At 44.3% G+C, this 19,719-nt stretch overlaps 1 protein-coding gene across 5 annotated transcripts in view; it reads left to right on the top strand.

Annotated features, from left to right (window-relative positions):
* Nucleotides 1-19,719, top strand: part of Mical (Molecule interacting with CasL) — a 44,766-nt gene that overhangs the window by 23,648 nt on the left and 1,399 nt on the right. For 3 of the 5 annotated variants that reach the window (XM_073074819.1, XM_073074822.1, XM_073074820.1), the window contains exons 15-25: nt 372-635; nt 885-1,016; nt 1,113-1,184; nt 1,851-2,005; nt 3,635-3,862; nt 4,981-5,144; nt 12,468-12,574; nt 14,857-17,052; nt 17,497-17,526; nt 18,599-18,722; nt 19,373-19,612. In XM_073074819.1, the coding sequence (XP_072930920.1) occupies nt 372-635; nt 885-1,016; nt 1,113-1,184; nt 1,851-2,005; nt 3,635-3,862; nt 4,981-5,144; nt 12,468-12,574; nt 14,857-17,052; nt 17,497-17,526; nt 18,599-18,722; nt 19,373-19,612 (3,712 nt within the window). The remainder of the gene's footprint in view (nt 1-371; nt 636-884; nt 1,017-1,112; nt 1,185-1,850; nt 2,006-3,634; nt 3,863-4,980; nt 5,145-12,467; nt 12,575-14,856; nt 17,053-17,496; nt 17,527-18,598; nt 18,723-19,372; nt 19,613-19,719) is intronic. The other 2 variants (XM_073074821.1, XM_073074823.1) reach the window with 2 other exon arrangements.

Below are 19,719 nucleotides of genomic sequence, written 5' to 3' on the forward strand. Positions count from 1 at the left end.
GAAACGTGCATTCCAGGTAGTAGTCGTATAAATATTGACCTGATAGTAATGAAACAACTTTTTTTGGGCCTAAAATGTGAAATATGCAATAAGTTTTATTACACACCAATTTATAATTATTATTCTTGATATAATAGAGCGTTGCGTATATTTATTCGGTTAAGGATAAACTTGCGTGCGTATTATAATAATAATAGACATTTACGCCCAACAGTGGACTTACCGGTTTTCTGTTTGTATAGCACGTTTGACACACGTTGGTGCAAATATTCGTGTAATTTTAAAATTTAAACTACCTGACGGTTTGTCACAAGATTACGACCGGATGCATGCGTTTGTTACTTGCGTTGACTAACTGTGTGTGATTGTAGGAGGAAGGTCGGTCAGTGGGCGGCGGGAGTCGCGCGGTGGGTGGGGGCGCCCGCGTGGCGCGCCTGGCCGCCGAGCTCGCCAACAACAACACCGCGGCCGCCGCCCCGCGCGCCTGCAAGCCCAAGGACCTCATGCGCTCCGTCGGCAAGATCGAGAGGGACGACTGGAACGTCAAGGAGATCGAGCGCAAGATCATGGAGAACAGACTCGGCAGGCCCGAGCCTAAGACTGCTGAAAAAGTACCCAAGTGGGATAGGGAACAGGTAAGAGCAACTTGTTAATTATGGCAAACGATTTTCATGTATTTGTTTATCTACTTGCTTGTATTTATAGGAAGTTAGAAGTAATGGTCATGTTGTACCAATCAGTTTATTTCATACGAAAATAGAATATTGTGGAATTGAATACCGGAAGATAAAGGTAAATAATAATAAAAGATTAAACCTAAAAATGTATTGTGATATAAGTTAAAAAATACTATCGTGACAGTAAAAATGTTTTTTTTTTTATAGTTTCTCGGCCGCCAAAGAAAACTAAAAGAAGGTGAAGGAACTGAAGAAAAATGGGGTGAGATTGACGAAACGCTTCACAAGCTGGATCAGAAGCTGAGGGACTCGGGCAGGCCAGATCACGGCACTAAAAAGGTAGCAATATAGTTTTTTGGCATGAGACACAAATACCAGCTTTCCTATTTACACCGGATTATAACACAGATTATCTTAAATCACGTGTATTTACAGGTTGCCGACTTAGCGACGAAATTCGTTAAAAAGGAAGAACCTGAACCTATCAAAGTTCAACCGAAAGAAGAGGTAAGATTAGATTTGTCTTTTTTTCTCAGATACGTAAGTTACTCTCAGATTTAGGCTTAAATATTTCGAAATTATAAATAGACAGACTTTGATTAATAACTTTGAGATTATTAAACAGAGACCCGAAGTTATGACACTGTATAAAGTACCGATTGAGTAATAAAGTACATTTTATTAATTACAATCTAGCTTCAAATAAGACTAATGAGTAATTCTACGGTGCCTTAAACTGCTAAATAATCATATATTGAAGGTGGAGTCCTCTGACACTGCACTTTGTTTTATCACATATAACACATTAATCACATATAAGTATAGATATCTTACCGCCTTGTAATTGAAGGATGCCATTAAATGGTTTAAACGGCTGACAATTCTGTCAGCCATTTAATGCCTGTCATGGTGTAATTTACGCGGAACAATACCGACATGCGCAGTAGTGTTGCAAAAACACGGAATCGAGGAAAAAATGTGCGGAGAAATATCGTTTCATTCGTAAATGATCTAAAAACTATATTTTTTAAATTTAATATATTTTTCAAACCCGAAAATAAATGACAGTGACAATTGAAATTGTCAAAACTGGTTACATTTTGTTGTTAGGAGTGAGTTATGTTTACTAATCTATGAAGGTAAGGTAATAATAATATGATGTGTTGTTGACAGTACAAGCGGGGTTGGCGCGGCCCGGCGACGACGGGCATGCAGTGCGCGGCGTGCGGCACGCGCGTGTTCGCGGCGGAGGGCGTCACGGCCGACGGCCTGCATCTGCACCGCGCCTGCTTCCGCTGTGCGGTGTGCAAGGCGGTGTTGCGCCCCGGGTCAGTGCTCAGCTTTTTTATGTTGCTATATCGCGTCTGAGATAGTGCTGCAGCCCGTAATACGAAATGTTTATTATTAAACTAGTGGCGCTCGCGGCTTCGCCCGCATTTTAAAGAAATATGACATACATAAAACGTAAAATTTGTACCTGCATTGGAATGACAGTGGTGCCATCTGTCGAAAATTGGTCTTACCAACTCCCAAACCCTTGGACAACAACTTTGCTAAAGATCATCACTGGATCAAATGCATAGTTTCCGATTCTATAACTACTTACGAATTAAAAATTAATTAAAAAACCTTTTCCCACGGACTAAATTGTGAATCTAAACCATTCTCAAGTCCCCTTGAACACACACAACAAATTTCATCAAAATCAGTGCAGTCGTTTAGGAGGAGTTCAGTGACATACACACGCACATAAGAAATATATATAGATTAAAGATTAACTACCGAAGTTCTATGTTAGGAGCTGTTTCCCCTGCTTTTACACGTATGAATACTCTGGAAATTTCATGTGTTTTAATTTTTTGAACTCTACATATAATATCAGTTAACTGCCAGAGTAAGTCCCATCAAAACCATTTCGAAAATTAACCCTAACAATCAGACAGACAAACGATCGGACAGATAAGCTTAAAATTTAAAAAAAATATACGACTTTGTTATAAATTACATAAAAATAAATTCTATACAGAAAGCCGAATACAAAATTTTCGTAATGATTATCTGAATAAAAGACGGATTCTCAAACTTTCAACCCTTATTTTATTCCCTTAGGAGTGATATTTCCAAAAACTTACGCCATATAAAGGACATATGCATTTTTGGAGTTTACTCCTTAAGAAACGATTTGAGTTATAAGGCCCGGTACGGAAATTTTATGAGGAGTAAAATCAAGTGTAACACGAAAAGTTGAGGCGTAACGTAGAAAGAGACAAACATATATATCTGTAGGATTAAACGTGTAAAAGAATGAGATGGAATACATTACACAGCGTATCTCATTCTCGGGGTCTCCTCTTTGCGCGATACTTCGTAGTCTCACTGTATAGTTCACTACCTCCAGTCTGAGAGTTGAATGTGTGAGTGTGTTTGTACGTGTGTGTTGCGCGCTAGATATGGTACAACTATTGATGCGGTGTTTTCACGATTCATAACTCATGTAACTTCCGAAGTTCACGTATCGTATTTCAGTTACCACAAACCTATAATTACAGTATTTAAGAATGATATTATAATTCAAAGTGAAAGAAATCAATCATCCTAAAATTGGATTTGTATAAATTGAACGCAATTATTATTATTATTATTATTTATATTATTTTGTAACATACTTTACGTAATACGCATTATTGAAGTAATATAAATAATCCGAATAATTACAGATATATGTTTGTTTCTCTTATCATTTTAGCAGATGCGTTCATTTACCCTTTTTTTCTATTCGATATATATCATAATTATCGTTCGTAAGGAGTAAACTCCAATCGTGCGTCGTAGCTGACACACACACACTTTTTTTTTAATTGCGATGTTTTTGTTATTATTTGAACGTATAGATTTTGATTAGAAAAGATTACATCATTTATTTTAATAATGACGTGATGTATGTGTGAATCTTCCAGCAACTACACGATGGAGCGTTACGGCAGCCGACTCGTGTGCTTACGTCACTCGGGCGTGGCGCGCGACGTGCAGGACGCGGCGGCGGCGGCGGGCCGCGCGGAGCCCACGCCGCCCACGCCGGAGCGCATCAGCCTCGAGCTCTCCGACGGCGCGCGCGAGATCGACGAGGACGAGTGGACCGATAGGAACTTCCTCGCGTCGGAGACCTCCGCGGCGGGCGGGCTCAGGTAACGCGTTTTATTGCACTTTTATTGTTCGAACGTTGATAAGTATAGATATCTCACCGCCTTGTAATTGATGGAAGGAATTAAATTACTTAAACGGCTGACTAATTATGCGGACAATGCCGACATGCGCAGTTAAGACTCAAGATCGAAAAAAAGTGCGGAGAAATATTGTTTCATTCGTAAATGAACTAGAATATGTTTTTTTTTTAATATTTATAATAGCGATTTTTCTTGTGGAAAAAAAGAACGTTGTTGTTCTGTATAAATAGAGATTTTATTCTGTTAATAATATGCTATGTACAATAATAAAACTAAAATGATATAAATGAATAAATAAATAAACAAACCTGTAAATAGAGAAACGACATTTAACGTTTTTTATTCCACTAAAATATTTTTATATTTAAATTTATGTGACATTGAATTAAACGTCACAAATAAATAAACAACAGTAAAATTATTCATAGATAATCTTATCCATAGGCGGCAGAAGCCACATACCTGAAGGTGCACTGCAAAATAAGTTACATTAAAAAAAACACAAACTACACCTTTATCGTTAATTAAACTAAAAAAGTAATCATTGTTGCCATCTAGTAACTTTGCCATGTTCAAATAATCAACGCCTTCTACCGATTCGGTGGTGAACTTTGCAGATCGATAACAGCATCACTTGGCTAATAAATTAGTTATGATTTATATATAGCCGTGGCGCCACCTACCCCGAACAGCGCTGCGAAAATCATTAATCCTTATGATCCTGAAAAATGGATGGGACAAAATTATTAAAATCGTGTCGAAATTGTCGTCGCTTCTTGATAATTGTCGTAAATTTTGATTTAAACGGACCGTTCAAAGTGGATAAAAATCGAGTTCAAAGATTCCGTTACTTACATACATACCTAACCTAGATACATACTTCTGTACTGAAAGTACAGAAGTATGTGAATATCTTAAATCAGTATTGTATCGCCGGGTACTAATTGACATATGTAACCAAGATATTAATTGTACGTTAGTTAATCATCTTTAGTTCAATCTTAATATCGCCATAAAATAAAATAAGACATAATTAATTAAAGAACAGTATGTGTATATTGTTTTTTTTTAATTTACAGTGACGAGGAAGAATCGAGCTCCGACGAATATACGGACGCGGGTGACAGCGAAAACGAAGCGGAACAATCCCCCGAGCCGGTGGGGATAGCGGCGCCGCGCCCCACTCATTCACACTTATATTTTTCGGACGATTCATTTGGCTATGATGATTATTCAGATGATGGTCAGTATCGAATTTATATCTTACTATGAAAAATATAATTCAAATGACAACTGATTCTTAACTATTACCTCCAATGATAGTACATTTACTCATTTTAAAAAGATTCAAACTTCTAGACCGCTCTGAAGTTGTTGCGCGCAGGTGTAGTCAGAGTCAATGAGGTCGAACACAACTACAAGCATATATACTCAAGCAAGCAAAGCGGTCGTTCTATGCCGCGGCGTGACTTCGCCGCATGGCGCAGGGTCTACGGGCCTCGAGGCATCCCTCCTTACCCGGGCAATCTCCTCAGTGGGTACACTGCCCAACGGTGTTGTGAGCTGCCGTGAGGCAGCGGTGCATCAATCGGTCCTCTATGTGACCTGTGACAGGCTGCGTGTGCAGATTTTCAGTCCTCCAGGTGGTCGGAGGACACCTGACCCTCGAGTTCACGAGGGAGCGGGCGACCGTCGGGGGGTCGAGCGTGGAGGGGCGTGAAACCTCTCAGATGGGCATGTGGCCCATTGTCGGCGCATGCGTTCATACTGTCCAAGGTCGGAACCTTGAGGTCGCGTTCCAACACGTCGTTCCTAACATAGCGGGCCGCCCCCACGATCGTCCATAGGGCCTGGCTCTGCACTGCACGGAGACGATTACGATTGGATTCTGACACCAGAGCATACCATGCCGGTGCCGCGTAGGTTAGGCGTGAGCGGACGTACATCTTGTACACCCTTAGTTTGGTGCGGGTCGGTAGATGAGATGCCAGCACTGGTCGGAGCATCGCTCGTGCAGCACGGGCCAGTCGGATCGCGTGATCCACCTGAGGCCCCATGTGCAACGAGCGATCAATGTGACATCCCAAGTACCTAACTGTGGGCTGCCAAGCTACCTCCCGATCACGGAAACGTAGCGGCGGCGGCATGGTACGCCTGCGGCTTAAAAGTGTCGCGACCGTCTTACCGACGTTGACGGCCATACGCCACTTGTCCAGCCACTCTGGGAGCATATCCAACAAGCGTTGCATCCTGCGTGTTGCTAGCGCAGGATCACGAGAGGACGCGAAGTACGCGCTGTCGTCTGCGAACAACGCGAGTTCCACGTCCCGTTCCCATTCCTCGAGGTGACCTTCGAGGGTGGGAATGTCGTTCATGTAGAGCGCGTAGAGTAGTGGCAAGAGGAAGCTGCCTTGCGGCACGCCCGCACGTATTGGGCGGGGGTCTGAGGTGGCGTTCTCGACCGATACTATGAACTGCCGCCCATCTAGAAACGACGCTATTAACCGCACCAGCAAAGCCGGCACGGGCGATTCCAACAGCTTAAAAACGAGGCCAGGATGCCATACGCGGTCGAACGCCTTCTCGATATCGAGAAAGACGCCGACCGTGTGTCGTCTGTAGTTGGTCTCGCTTGTAAGATGGTGGATCACCCGTGTGAGCTGAAGCGTTGTCGAGTGACCGGCGCGGAAGTCGAACTGCTCGTCCCTTAAAGTAAGTGACGGATGCAGTCGCTTCAGCGCCAGCCTCTCAAACAGCTTCGCTATAGTGGGCAATAGCGTGATGGGACGGTAGCTAGCCGGGAGACGACGGTCTTTCCCCGGCTTCGGGTGAACTATCACCTTCCCCAACTTCCAGATGGAAGGGAAGTAGCCCGTGCGGAGTATGCTGTTGAAGAGCCTAGTCATAGTGACTATGGCTCCTCTTGGCAGCATTGCCAGCGCCATGTTCGGCACACCGTCGGGGCCTGGCGCCTTGCGCTTCGGTAGGCGCAAGGCAACCTTCCGCGCCTCCGAGGGGAAGATGAACTCCAAGCTCTGGGGGGCGGTGTCGGACGCCCGAGGAAGTCCTCTACCCAGGCCTCTACGATCTCGTGGTGTTCGGTGACGGCGGCGGATGCGGGATGAGGAGAGAATTGTTCTTCCAAGCGCTCCGCATGGATCTCCGCCCTGTCCTTGGGTGCATAGCACCGCCTGCCCGCCCCATTTAGAAGTGGGCAGGCGGGTGCTTTGGCTCGGGTGAGCTGCCTGCTGAGATGAAAGAGTGAGGTCGTGTTCGCCAGCCTGGTCGACTCGCTTCCCAGGTGGCTCCACGGTACTCCGCCATCTCAGCAGTCAACTCCTCCGCCAATGCATTGAGGTCACGCTTTACCCGAGGGCAGCGGGTGCGCGCCCATAAACAGCGTAAAAGGCGTTTTTTGGCCAGTTTTCTCTCCAGGTGGGCCGGGAGCCGTGCGTGTTTGTACGTCTTCGGTGTAAGGGTGGTTGCTGCGACCAGCGCCTCCCGGACTGAAGCCGACAAGGCGTTGGCCGCCGCTTCCACCCCCTCCGGCGTGTTTAGCGGATGGGTGAGTTTTACGCCACCCATGGTGGCTTGAAAAGCTCCCCAATCCACCTTTGAGTTTGGCGCGGGAAGTCCACTGAATTGGCCCCTAGGCCAAGCGTGATGAGTATGGGGAGGTACTGAGTGTCCAGATCATACAGCACCTCCACATGGACGGGACAACGGAGACCCCTATGGAGCACTATGTCCAGGACATCGGGGCGACGGGACTCGTCTGAGGGAATGTGCGTAGGCGATTCTGGCCCAATCACCTCGTAGCATATCTCCTCAGAGTCAGCGTACAGCTTGCGTCCCACCTGGTTGGCGATTCTGGATACCCAAGCCTGATGTTTGGCATTGAGGTCGCCTGTCAGTAAGGTTGCAGCACCGCCGTCCAAGATGGTATGGATGTCCTGCGGGTCAAAGAGGGGTCCAGGTGGTCTATAGGCTTCAAACACCACCGCACTCACCACCGCCCCTATGGAACGTGTGTGAACGGCGGGAGCGGTAGTACATCGTGTACCACATCGCGACGAACCGCTATGGCGGTGCTTCGGTAGGCCATGCCCGCCGGCGATACTTCGTCGCGGCGGTATACTAAGTAGTTGGGCAACCGGAAGTCTTGGGCTGGGCGCAGCTTCGTCTCGCCCAGGAGCACCATGTGAACGTCCTGCTCCTGGACGAGATGCCTGAGCCCGTGTTGGGGGACGATGCCTCCCGGGTTCCAATACAGCAGTCTAAGTTGTACTGCCATATTGGAACCCGAGAGTGTTCGAGATAACATTTTTAATCGCTCTTACAAGCTCTGGGTACCGCGCAATAGCCTCACTGATAGCTGCAATAGCCTCCACCAGTTCATCGGCCGGCGTGTTGATCCCCAGAGCCTGTAGGGGGCGAGGAGCGGGAGTCGGTAGGTATACCGTCCGTGGGCACACGGTGGGACTCGGTGGGGCCGTGGGGACTTCCGGTTCCCGCTGCGACTTCTTGCCTTTGCCCTTCCCCTTTCCCTTATGGGAGGAGGAGGCCGCCTGTGCAGCAACCGGGGCTGGAGTCGATGCTGGAGGAGGTGGCCCATGTACTGCCGGAGTCGGTGCCGGTGTGGCAGCTGACTGAGCGCTGTCCACCAGAGGGCGCGGCTGGGATGCCGCTTTCGGTATTTTCAGCGGAGGCCGCGCAGCCTGTGTTTCCACCTGTTGCTCGGACCTCTGCTGGTGCCTTTTGGCCTTCCTCCTGCTGCCCTGCGCCCTCGTGCCGCGCGAAGCAGGGACGTTGGCCGGCGATAAGCGACGCGCCCTCGGTGGGCGCGAAGTCCTCCACGACTCGCTGGGGTACAGGCTCCCTGGTGGCGGTGTCGGATGGCTTGCGTGCAGATGTTATTGCTTGCGGGGGGGTGTTCATTCCCCTGACGCGCGCCATCTTTTTCAGGTACGCACACGACCTGTTATTGGACGTGTGCGCCCCGCGGCAGTTGGCGCACTTAGGGGTCGCGTCCCTCGGTTCAGGGCAGTCCCCGACTACCCCGCGCAGCGGACGCATCTGGCCGACCGGTGGCAGTTCACCGTGGAGTGCCCCACCGCCTGGCAGCTATGACACAGGGGGGGGGGGTGCCGAAACGACTCCACGCCTCGATGACTACTCCCGGCATGAACAGGAGCTCGCTTACCCCATAGAGGCGCGCGAGCTGTGCTTCGGCCATCCGGTCCAGCTGCACGTAGTACACGCAGCCGGGCTTGCCCCTCCTTGGTGGTATGTGACGGGAGAAGCGCGCCGGGAATCCAAGCCTTTTTAGGGCTTCGGTGACTGCATCCGGGTCTGTCATACTAGGCAGGCCCTTGATTGCCACCTTTGTGGGGTGGTCGTCCTGCATGGTATAACAGAACCAGGAGAGTCCTGGTTCCATGGCGGACAGGTCCGTCAGGTACCGTTGGATTACCCGGTACTCCTCTGCCGCCGTTGGCATTCGCTCCACCACCAGCGGGGGGGGGGGGAGAAAGCACAGGCGCAGTCAGCACTGCGGCATTGGACGTCTCTGGCTGCGGGTCCGCACACGACCCCAGCCTCGATGTCTCAGCTACGGGGGATGCAGGAGCGAGGGGCGTGGGTTGACGGATTGGTGGGGTCGCGGCCCTGGGCGGCGGCGACGGCGTCGATGCCAATGCGACGTACGACGTCGAGTCCAGCCCGGCGTCCATGGCCGCGGTCCCTGTGGACGGAGATGGGGGGGTAGGGGAACGCGGGGGGGATCTAAAAGTGCGTTCGCGTCTCACCACAAACACAGCAGCAGCCGCCTCCGCGCCAGCGCCCTCCTCCTTACTATCTTCGTAGTCTGAAGATGGAGTGGATGGTGTTACTGAGCTATCTTCGTCATCCGCGGTCTGCACTCGCATGGCCTTTGCCGGGAGTTGTTGCGTTTCCGGCGATGACGAAGCTTGCCTCGGCTTCTTTGGGGATCTTGCGGTTGCGCCGACTTTCCCTGTCATGTATTTGGCCGGTGAACTTCAACGGCCGCCCTGAACCTTTCCTTACTACGATCTCATCGAGCTGCTCCCCCAGGGGCTTCGAAACCGGTACATGGACGTGAGTGAAAATATCACGCACCACGATTTTCCTGGGGGGCAGTCGCGACGGCTTCGCGGCTATTCCGCTCTTCTTATCGCTGTCTCCCTCTTCTGAAGCTGGAATGCGGGTAGGGCGAGAACGCATCTCTCCATCTCGCTCATCTCCGCTGTCTCCTTCTTCTGCCTCCATTTGGAGGTAGATGCAGATTGTTTTGCCACCGCCAATTTGCCAAGCTTATCTCCTTGCGCGATCTTCCCAACACCGGGCCTTTGCCATGAAAGGATGGGTGTTGGGGCGGACTAAGCCGTGCGGCGTCGACGTCGCACTCGCGTGGGGGTTTGTAGTGTACACGGATTCCTCGAGGACGTGCCGAACGCAGTCGCAGTGCATATATACTCCGTAGCAACAGTAAGGTCACATAAACACAGCTGCGTACCCGCGGGCGATGGCGGGTAGCGGACGAGTGCCCGGCTGTCTTCGTCCCGCTAATATCTACAATTAGCTGTTGTGACGCGACTCGTTTATATATTCAGAGCGGACTAGAAGTTTCGCGCGGACTCTACGTCAATTTCGCTTGTAATTGAATGATTTTTTCTTATCTTCAGGATACCCCCCTTGCAATATTTTTCTTATACTACACACGCACACACACGATATACGCATGTTATTAGTATGTTTTTACCAACCTAATTTTTACCCGTTAACTATCAAAATTTGACAATGTCTAGCATGAAACAAATATCAAATGTGGTACTCTGGTGGCGAAACATTGGATAGATTGATTTTATTAACAACGGGCAACCTTGTAATTGAAGGAAGCCATTAAATAGCTTAAACGGCTGACAATTCTGTCAGCCATTGCAGTTAAGTGGTGCAAAAAGACGAAAACAAAGAAAAAGTACGGAGAAATATCGTTTCATCGGTAAATGCTCTAAAAACTACTTTTTTTAAATATTTCTCAAACACGAAAATAGACAGTGACATATGACAGTGACAATTACAATAGGGAATATGCATGTGATTTAGATTTGCTTGTTATTTTTTTCCTCGGTACATTACGGTCCTGAAATTACATCTAAACCATTATTTTTTCTTTATTTCGTGTTAAATTGTTTAAAACTTTATTCAAAAATCGTAAATTATGCGCGCGAAATTCAAATTTGCAGAACGCATTCCCATTGGTCGAATCGAAAAATGACGTCACTTAGCGTGTTAGGTTGTTTATCGGCGTCGATATTCAAACTGTTTGAGAGAAAAATTGTTTTTGTCTATATTCCTACAGTGTTATTTATTACCTAGTGCGATTTTTCTAGATAGTATTGTTAGGAATAATCAAGAACAATGATTGAAAGTAGTTTTGTCAAAGCACAATCGGACTATTTACGTAAAATATGCAAAATGAATAAACTGTTTTTTATGCATAGGTCAATTCGGAAATATTTAACTGATCATAACTTATTATGTTAATATTCTTTTTTTTTCTTTTTTTTATAATATAGCAGACGAGCATACAGTCCGCCCATGGACATCTGTAATCAACCCCAGATACGATTAGATATTCCCACCTAAGGTCGGCCACAGATGCGCCTCTACCCCTGAGGACTAAGCTGGAACACCTCGGAAAAGTCTGTCTCCTACCACACCCTTCAATCTGAAACACAGCATCACCTAACACTGCTGTTATTAGGTAGAAATAGGTGTGGCGGTGGTGCCTCCGGAGTCGAACCACAAAGGGTTCTACCACCTTCAACCTATCACCTATCTTCACCTATCTTTATAATATTATAATAGATTATAATGCATTTTGTGTGTTTCAAATGATAGTGTTTGTTGTAGAAGTCGATAAGTACCTAACGAAGTAGATGATCAATGATTGCATTGCATTTTAAAATCATTTACCTAAAATTATTGTTTGTTACAGTAAATACAAATGTTAATGCGATTTTGGAGATACTATATCTGTTTCCTATAATCTTGCACCACATTTTTCGTATTTTCGCATCTTTTGCAAAAGAAAAAACACTCTATAATGTATTTATAGTACTGGTTTTGCACAATAACTCTAGGAAATATTTATAAAGTGGTTATTTAGCCTTTCCCATGATGTAAATAGCGATGAAACCTGAAAACGTTTAATAATACCTTTATGTGCATACAGTTATCATCAATATTAATACAAATCACGCTACGTGACGTCATTCAAAGAGCGCGTAAAATGGCGGCGTTCAAATGTGTCAAATTTTATTGATACTTTAAATAATTTTTAAAAAAATATTTCAAACACTAATAAAATTGTTTATATTTTTTACTATGTTAAAACGATGTGATAAGTGGTTTAAAATAATAAAATAAAAATGTGCATATTCCCTATTGTCAAAACTGGTTACATTTTCTTGTTAGGAGTGAGTTATCTTTACTAATCTATGACAACGGGTGAAAATGTGTGATTATTGTGCTTTGTTTCCAGGCGCGGAGTCGTCTGGCAACGAGTCGTGTTCGCGGATGCGCGCGGCGCGGGAGGCGCGGCGGCGCGAGGTGCCGGCCGACGCGCGCCCGCCCACCGACAGCAGCGAGGTATCGCGCTGCTCCATCGTCTAGCACCGCCCCGCCGTCGCCACGCCACCGCCACGACACCGCCACGACACCGCCACGACACCACCACGACACCGCCACGACGCCGCGACAGGGAGGTGCGCCGAACGCCTCCTGCACGCTCCGCCGCCCCACACGTACCGTTGTGTATCATCCTCGCTTACGAACTCGTATCATTTTACACTACTTGCGCTGATAAGTAAATCCTTAATACGAAAGATTCCGGTAGATATTCTGATCCTTTTACAGTTTTTATATCACTATTCTCTCTTATTCTAATATACCGACGCGTAAATTATAAGTTAAGCTATATGTTTAACTTTGATAATTAAAATCGATTTGCTATACATACACGTGGCTTAAAGTTTAAAAGACATGTAAGCAGATACTTTGATCAAGTATGTTATGTTCTTTTACGTATCTATTAAAAGTAAAATACGCACGATATGTAATATGAACAAAACAAATTATTAATTACGAAAATATTAAAAGAAAACTATAAGGAAACTTTTTTGAAACTTGTGTTCGAAAACGTTCAAATCCACTGTAAATGTCATTGGTTTATCAATGTTATAACTTCATAATTCGCATGCGTTGACATCATCGCGTGACTTACCGTGGGGCGGCGGCCTGAGGCGTGGTAAGAGTGTATTCGCCCACACTAACTTCTGTCTCCAACAACTTATTGTTTTATTTATGCATCTCCTTCACCCTTATATTATGTACCCAAGATTTTTGTGTCATTTTATCATTATGTAGAAAAAATATCTATATATATTATGTTGATATTTGACCATATTTAAATTAGTAAAGGTTTCTTACTACTAAATTGAACGATACTTTAAAAATTTCACATCACTTTCAATTTACACGGCGTTAATAATTTTTTTTATGTGTTCATGTAAACTTGAAGGGACAGTTACGGAATAAAACAGTAAGCTAAACTAATAAATTGATGGCGCTTCGATTGAAATTAATGTCGTATTTGTTTTAAAAACTTTGCTATTATTACACTTTTAACTATAAGCTCTGTCGCTACACTAAAATGGAAACTGCAAAGTTAGTGTTGAACTTGTCGAATTGAGAACCCCTTTCTTTGCAAAGTCTCATATCCACACGATATTTGGTATTAGTATAAGGTAGTAGCCATTATTTTATACTTGAGGATTCAAGAAACAAATAAGTCGAGGCTTAAGGCACAAACGTTGAATTAAAATGTGTCTCTATACACTATTTGTTTCTAAAATATTTTATTATGTTGAAGTACTTTATGTTTCATATAACTTTATCTAAATAATTGAACATAAAGTCTGTTTTTACTTGTAATAAAGGTCAAAGTATATAACGCATATTAAGTAAATAATATGTAAGTTTATTATTTCTTCTTATTAGTTAGTCTTTTAGTAAATTATCTAGCTAAAATGACTACGAGATCTTACTAGTCAGTAGCTTTATAATCAACCGACCTTATTTTAATTGATATCCAATTCTTTAAATAACTAGTATTGTGCCCGTTATATTTCAATGAAGTAAAACAAATTACAACAATGTTTTATGTCTCATTAGGTTGCTCTTTGTCAAAACAGCGTGGAACAAATAAGAACATTCGATTTAACTTTTTCATTTGCATGAACATTACGTGTTTTGCCCATATTGTCATAATTCTATTCAAACTATTCAGTTTGGCTTCATTTACACTAACTATTTATAGTGTACAGCCACACCATTTTGTTGTCTTAAAATGTATTTTATTTATATCTATATGTTGTATTTCATATATATTTATTTATAATATATCAATAAAACCCATACTCGCGGTTTCTTATAATTCTTATTCCATAAAACCAATTTACTGGGCTGATCTTAGCAGAACAGCTTTAATATATAATCAATTTAGATTATATATGTATAATAAAATGTATGTATGTATATATTTCTATTTTATGTAGATACACAAAGAAATGTTTATTTATTTCACAATAATATCAGTCATCTAATCATGTAAGACGGTAAGTTAGTGTGGATGTTGAAATATGCAAGGCACCACTTTACACTGGTGTATAGTCTTGGCTTTGGCGTGGTGACCTGTGTACTTTCTATACTTACTGTGTATGAAATATTTTTTTTTTACAGGCATAATGCACTTTTGCACAGTTTTAATTTCGAACTATAGAATGGAGATTAATGATTATTTTAACTAAATTTTTGTAATTTTTATATGTGAGTGAGAATTTAAACATTGACTGTAAATGGATTGTAAACAGGTGGAGTCTGAAGAAGAAAGTGAATCGAGCGACGAAGAGGTATCATCAGCGACAGAGGTGTCTACGGATAGTGAATTCGCTCGAGAAGAATGCGCACCAGCGCCTTCTCCACCAGCCATCTTGGTCACGGAAGCCACCCCGCCCGCGCCGCCGCCCCCGCAAGACTATCCCCTCAGTAGGACGCGGTCGGCTGGTGGATTAGCTACTAAACGTGCCCTTGAGTTAAAGAGAAAATATTTGCTAGGAGAACCATCTCCGCCAGCCGTTAGGAAATCAGACTCCACATCGCAACTAGATACTAAACTTGAAGCATTCCGCTCCACAATAACGGAATTCCAAAAAATGTTACATCCTGCGCCGTCGCCGACCAACGTTCCGGTCCATAAACCAATGGTCACCTTTCAATTTTCTACCGAAGACAGGAAGTTCCAACCGATGCCAGATATAATAAAGAATTTGTGCAGCGACGCTCCAGTTGATCTTTTGACGCAAGGCGATTCTCCGCTTTGTAAGAAAGAGTGGGAGGAGCCGCCTCCAGAGGAAAAGAAGGAGCCAGAAATAGAATCAGATTCACTTTCAGAAGAAGACTCGTCTCATACGGAAACTGGTCCAAATAAGCCCGTGCCCAGAGTTGAGGTCCATGACGAAGGCGGTGAACTAATACAGCTAGATAGTCTCATGTTAATAAATAGTGGTGCAGAAGATAATGATGAAAAGGCATCAGGTACTGCGACGGCGACAGGGCCCACTGTTGTGGGAGCCGAATCGGAATCGTCAGAATCGTGCCGCGACGCGACCACATTGGCATTAACCGAAACTGAATTGTCTGACTGGGCAGCTGAAAGTGCTGTTTTAGATGATTGTAATTTTGACGAAAAAGAAGAAAAAAATACGACTAATAATCCGAGAACTCTAAGAGGTCCCAAGCTTGTCCACGATGCAAAGAATATAACGGCCATATCATCCCACGTTTGTGGGAGGATGAGTCCCACCGAGCCGGTGTTGTACTGCAACGCCGCTGATCACTTTGAATTTGCTGATGAGGGCGACCAGGATCCTTCAATAGAAACACCGACTACACCTCGCAATGAGGGATATATGGAATTAGTAGATGATGACTATGATCCGTACTGTCACACTAATGACAGATCGATGAACTTTATTGAGAGAAGTTTCTCTGAAACTGTATTTAAACCTCCAGCTATAACCGCCGACTTCAGTAGAGAAGACACTAGAAATGATTTGTCTGACGTGATAGAATATATTGATAAGCAAGATTCAAAATCAGAAAGTGATTCGAAAGTAGATAATTCCCTAAATTCACCAAATATACCCACCGATGATAAAGCTATCGAGGAGAAGCCTAACGAAGTGGATAATAAAATAGATGAGGTGTTAAAGCAAACAGACGAGACTAGTAGTAGCAGCAGCCCCGGCCTTAGCAGTAAAAATGAAGTGTATTCCATGCAGGCCATGTTAGAGTCTGTTAGTTTATCGGAGATATCTCCTCCACTAGAAAAGGAAGTCGTAAAAATCATTAAAAATAATTCCGAAGAAGGAGAACCTAAAAGTGAAGCGTCCATGGATGTATCGCCCCCGTTAGCATCTGAAACTTCCAAGTCTCGAGATAGCATTTCGTACAACAGTCCCAATAAGTACCCATTTTCCGGTCCTTGCTCAATGAGACTTTACTCGCCGGCAATATGTCGTTCCGCGAGCGAAACTTTCAATAGATCAAATTCCCGGAATACGGATTCGCCAACGCGCAGCATCGAGATATCGATGTCGAACAACTTCAGCCCGGAGTCAATGTCACCGATGAGCCCGTCGCCGCCGCGCGACACGACCGACAAGGTGCAAGAGTTGAAGAGGGAAAGGGAGGAGCAGACGGAGGTGGTGCGGCGCTTGGTGCTGGAGCGGCTGGGCAGCGGGCCGCGCGCGGGCCGGAAGTCGTCGCGGCGGTCGCGCGTGCCGGCGGCGAGCGCGGTGCCGCCGCCCGTGCCGCCGCCGCCCGCGCTGCCCGCGCCGCCCGCACCGCCGCCGCCGCCGCCGCCGCCGCGCCCCGCTCCGCCGCTCATGTCGCTCCCCGTCACGCCCTCCTTCTCCGACCCGGAGCTGGCGCGGGAGCGGAGGCGGAAAGGTATAATGCGGAGCATATCGAATTATTTTAACAGACGCCTCGGACCTCGACAAAAGGTAATTGAATTTTTCAAATACTACATTCATTACTATGTAAGCTAACGAATCCAAATATACTTGTATACACGTTTGAATATATTATCATTCATTTCTTACACTGGTCACATACAAGTATTCTCATCGTGAGCACGCGTTATTCATTATTATAATATGCAAATGTCATTATTAACGTGTCACTATTAAAGTTGCGAACCTCATTACCGACTTGTGTGACCTAGCTATACCATGCCAACACTGAACAATCAATATTGTGAATAATGTACATAAAATTAAAGTAGAATAATTTAAACCGGGTTGGTGGTTGTTTAGAAAGGTTAATTGGGTGTCGACGATTTGGACTAAATTCGGGAAAAGGACGTAATAATTGGCACTGGATATTTTCGTGACAAAATTGACGTTTGACGGACACCCGGAGTAGACTAACACTAGTTGAATTTTCAGTGGGTCTCGGAGCCGAGCCTGTCGACGCACGTAAGCAAAGCATATCAAATACAGTATCGTGAACTCGTGAGTCGCATGCTGTGTCCATATCTCTCGCACCAATCATCTGCTAACTGTACGTTGTCTTGTCTCGCTCAGTCACCGGTTGCGTTTGCTTGTATCGCATTTCGTATCGTTTCTTGTTGAATTTGGATCACGGTCAAATAAATATTTCTGCTACTATTAAAAACATAAGTATTATGTCATTTGTTTCGTTTATTTTACAACAAAATTTACGGAACATGGTAAATTTAAACAATAAATCTTATGTTTTTATAAAAAAAAAAAAAACAAATCTATGTTTCTATTATGCCAATTAACTAAAACTATTAATTGTTTTAACTCATTTATTATCGCATTTACGCTACTCGTATTTTTCTATACTTCTCTATTTGTAAATTTATTAATTATTTGGCACTTCGTAGTTTTAGTATGATCCAAAATCAATTTCGTTATTTTCGTCCATATCACATTCCTTTTTTTGTAATAAAGTTGTTCGAGCTAGCTATTTTCTATTGGCTGCTATATAATCATTCCGTTTCAATTCTAAGTTCTCGTATGAAAGCTCATTTTTGTGTATGCATGTGTGAATGGCTTTAGCATCGAAAGAACTTTTCGCTTGCCATAAAAGTTTAAAGTTTTATAATGGTCCGTGGATCCTGTGCTTCAACGGTGACAATTGGTATAATTTAATAAGTATATTTTTTAAAGACTTTTTATGCCGGCGGGTTAACGTAATATACCTTTTTTATACAAATACTTAGCATACATATTTATTACTCTCTATTTGTTGTGCTATTTTTGTGGTTTATTCTTTATGCTTGGATTTATGTCTAGTAAATAGAACTTTATAAATTAGGTTTGACATGGAATGTTTAGTGTATCGCTGCGATACATAAAAGCGAGTGCGAGCGGATCTAGAACGTTTGTGTAGGCTACAGTGAGTTCTAGACTCACTTGCATGTAAGGTCGGGAAGAGCGTGTACTGCGCATGTTGGAGGTGTATTTCGGGATTTTGCGAGTGTAAGTGTTTGATTGATTGATGGGTTTATTATGTGTGTAGGAGAGCGGCGAGCGGCGCGAGGCGCACAAGTCTACGGGCGCACTGCAAGAGCCGCCGCCGGTGCCGCCGCCGCCCGCCGCGTACTACCCACCCATAGACACTGCCGACCACCACACGATCTCAGGTAAACCATTCTAAGTATACAGTAAATGTTTGACAAGTGCCCGTTGTGCTTTATAATCTGTATTTATAGATATATCGATATTCATTGTAATGCCTTATCATTAGGTTTATAAGACAGTAAAATTTTCGCTTTCATTTACTAGATCAATGCTTTTTTAAATCATCAGACCGATTGTGACGTTAATTTAACTAATTATTTTAATGTTGTTTACAATGCCTGTTGCTATTATTTAATTTATAATAAGCATTTCATAAGTCTCATTTCAATCACGTTCGTGCTTTTTAACTTTTAATTTTGAATTATATTTTCATTATACATTTTTGTTGCCTAATCATTTAAACATTCGGTTATACAGTCAACATGATATTGTACAAAGGATTATATAAAGTATTATATTTCGGTCATAAATACTAAATTAAAAAAATTAAGTGGTATCTCCAGTATTGCAACAAAATAGGTTAACTTTCTTATTTTTGAAAATTTTCAATCGTTTTTTTAATATAATTTATTATGGTTTCGTCACATTATCAATGAATTAAAAACGAAATCGATACATAGAATGATTTGCACGGTCGATAGCATTGTCAAGTTACTGTATTGGCGATGTGTGTGTAGTGTGTAACAATGTTGACTGTATTGCCGTTGGGAAGCATCATCCATTGTCGCGTCGGAGCGCGCGGGGTGTGTCCGCGGGGCGGTGGCGGGGGCCGGTGCGGCGGGGGGCGGTGCGGCGGGGGGTGGTGCGGAGGAGCGCGACGCGATGCAGCTGTGGTTCGAGGCGCGGTGGGCGCGGCTGGTGGCGCAGCGGCGCGCGCGCGACGAGCCCCGCGACGAGCCCGCCGCGCGCCGCCTCGCGCGACTACACCGACGACTCACCAGATCACTCTCCGGTACATCACCCCTGTCTACATAGATTTGTATAGATATCTCGCCGCCTTGCAATTGAAGGTATAAATGGCAAAATGGCTGACAAACACTCAGCCATTTTGCCATTACG

Source organism: Epargyreus clarus, unplaced genomic scaffold (genome assembly GCF_041222505.1).
Source record: "Epargyreus clarus isolate Ecla_fem2 unplaced genomic scaffold, WU_Ecla_fem_2.2 ptg000007l, whole genome shotgun sequence".
NCBI lineage: Eukaryota > Metazoa > Arthropoda > Insecta > Lepidoptera > Hesperiidae > Epargyreus > Epargyreus clarus.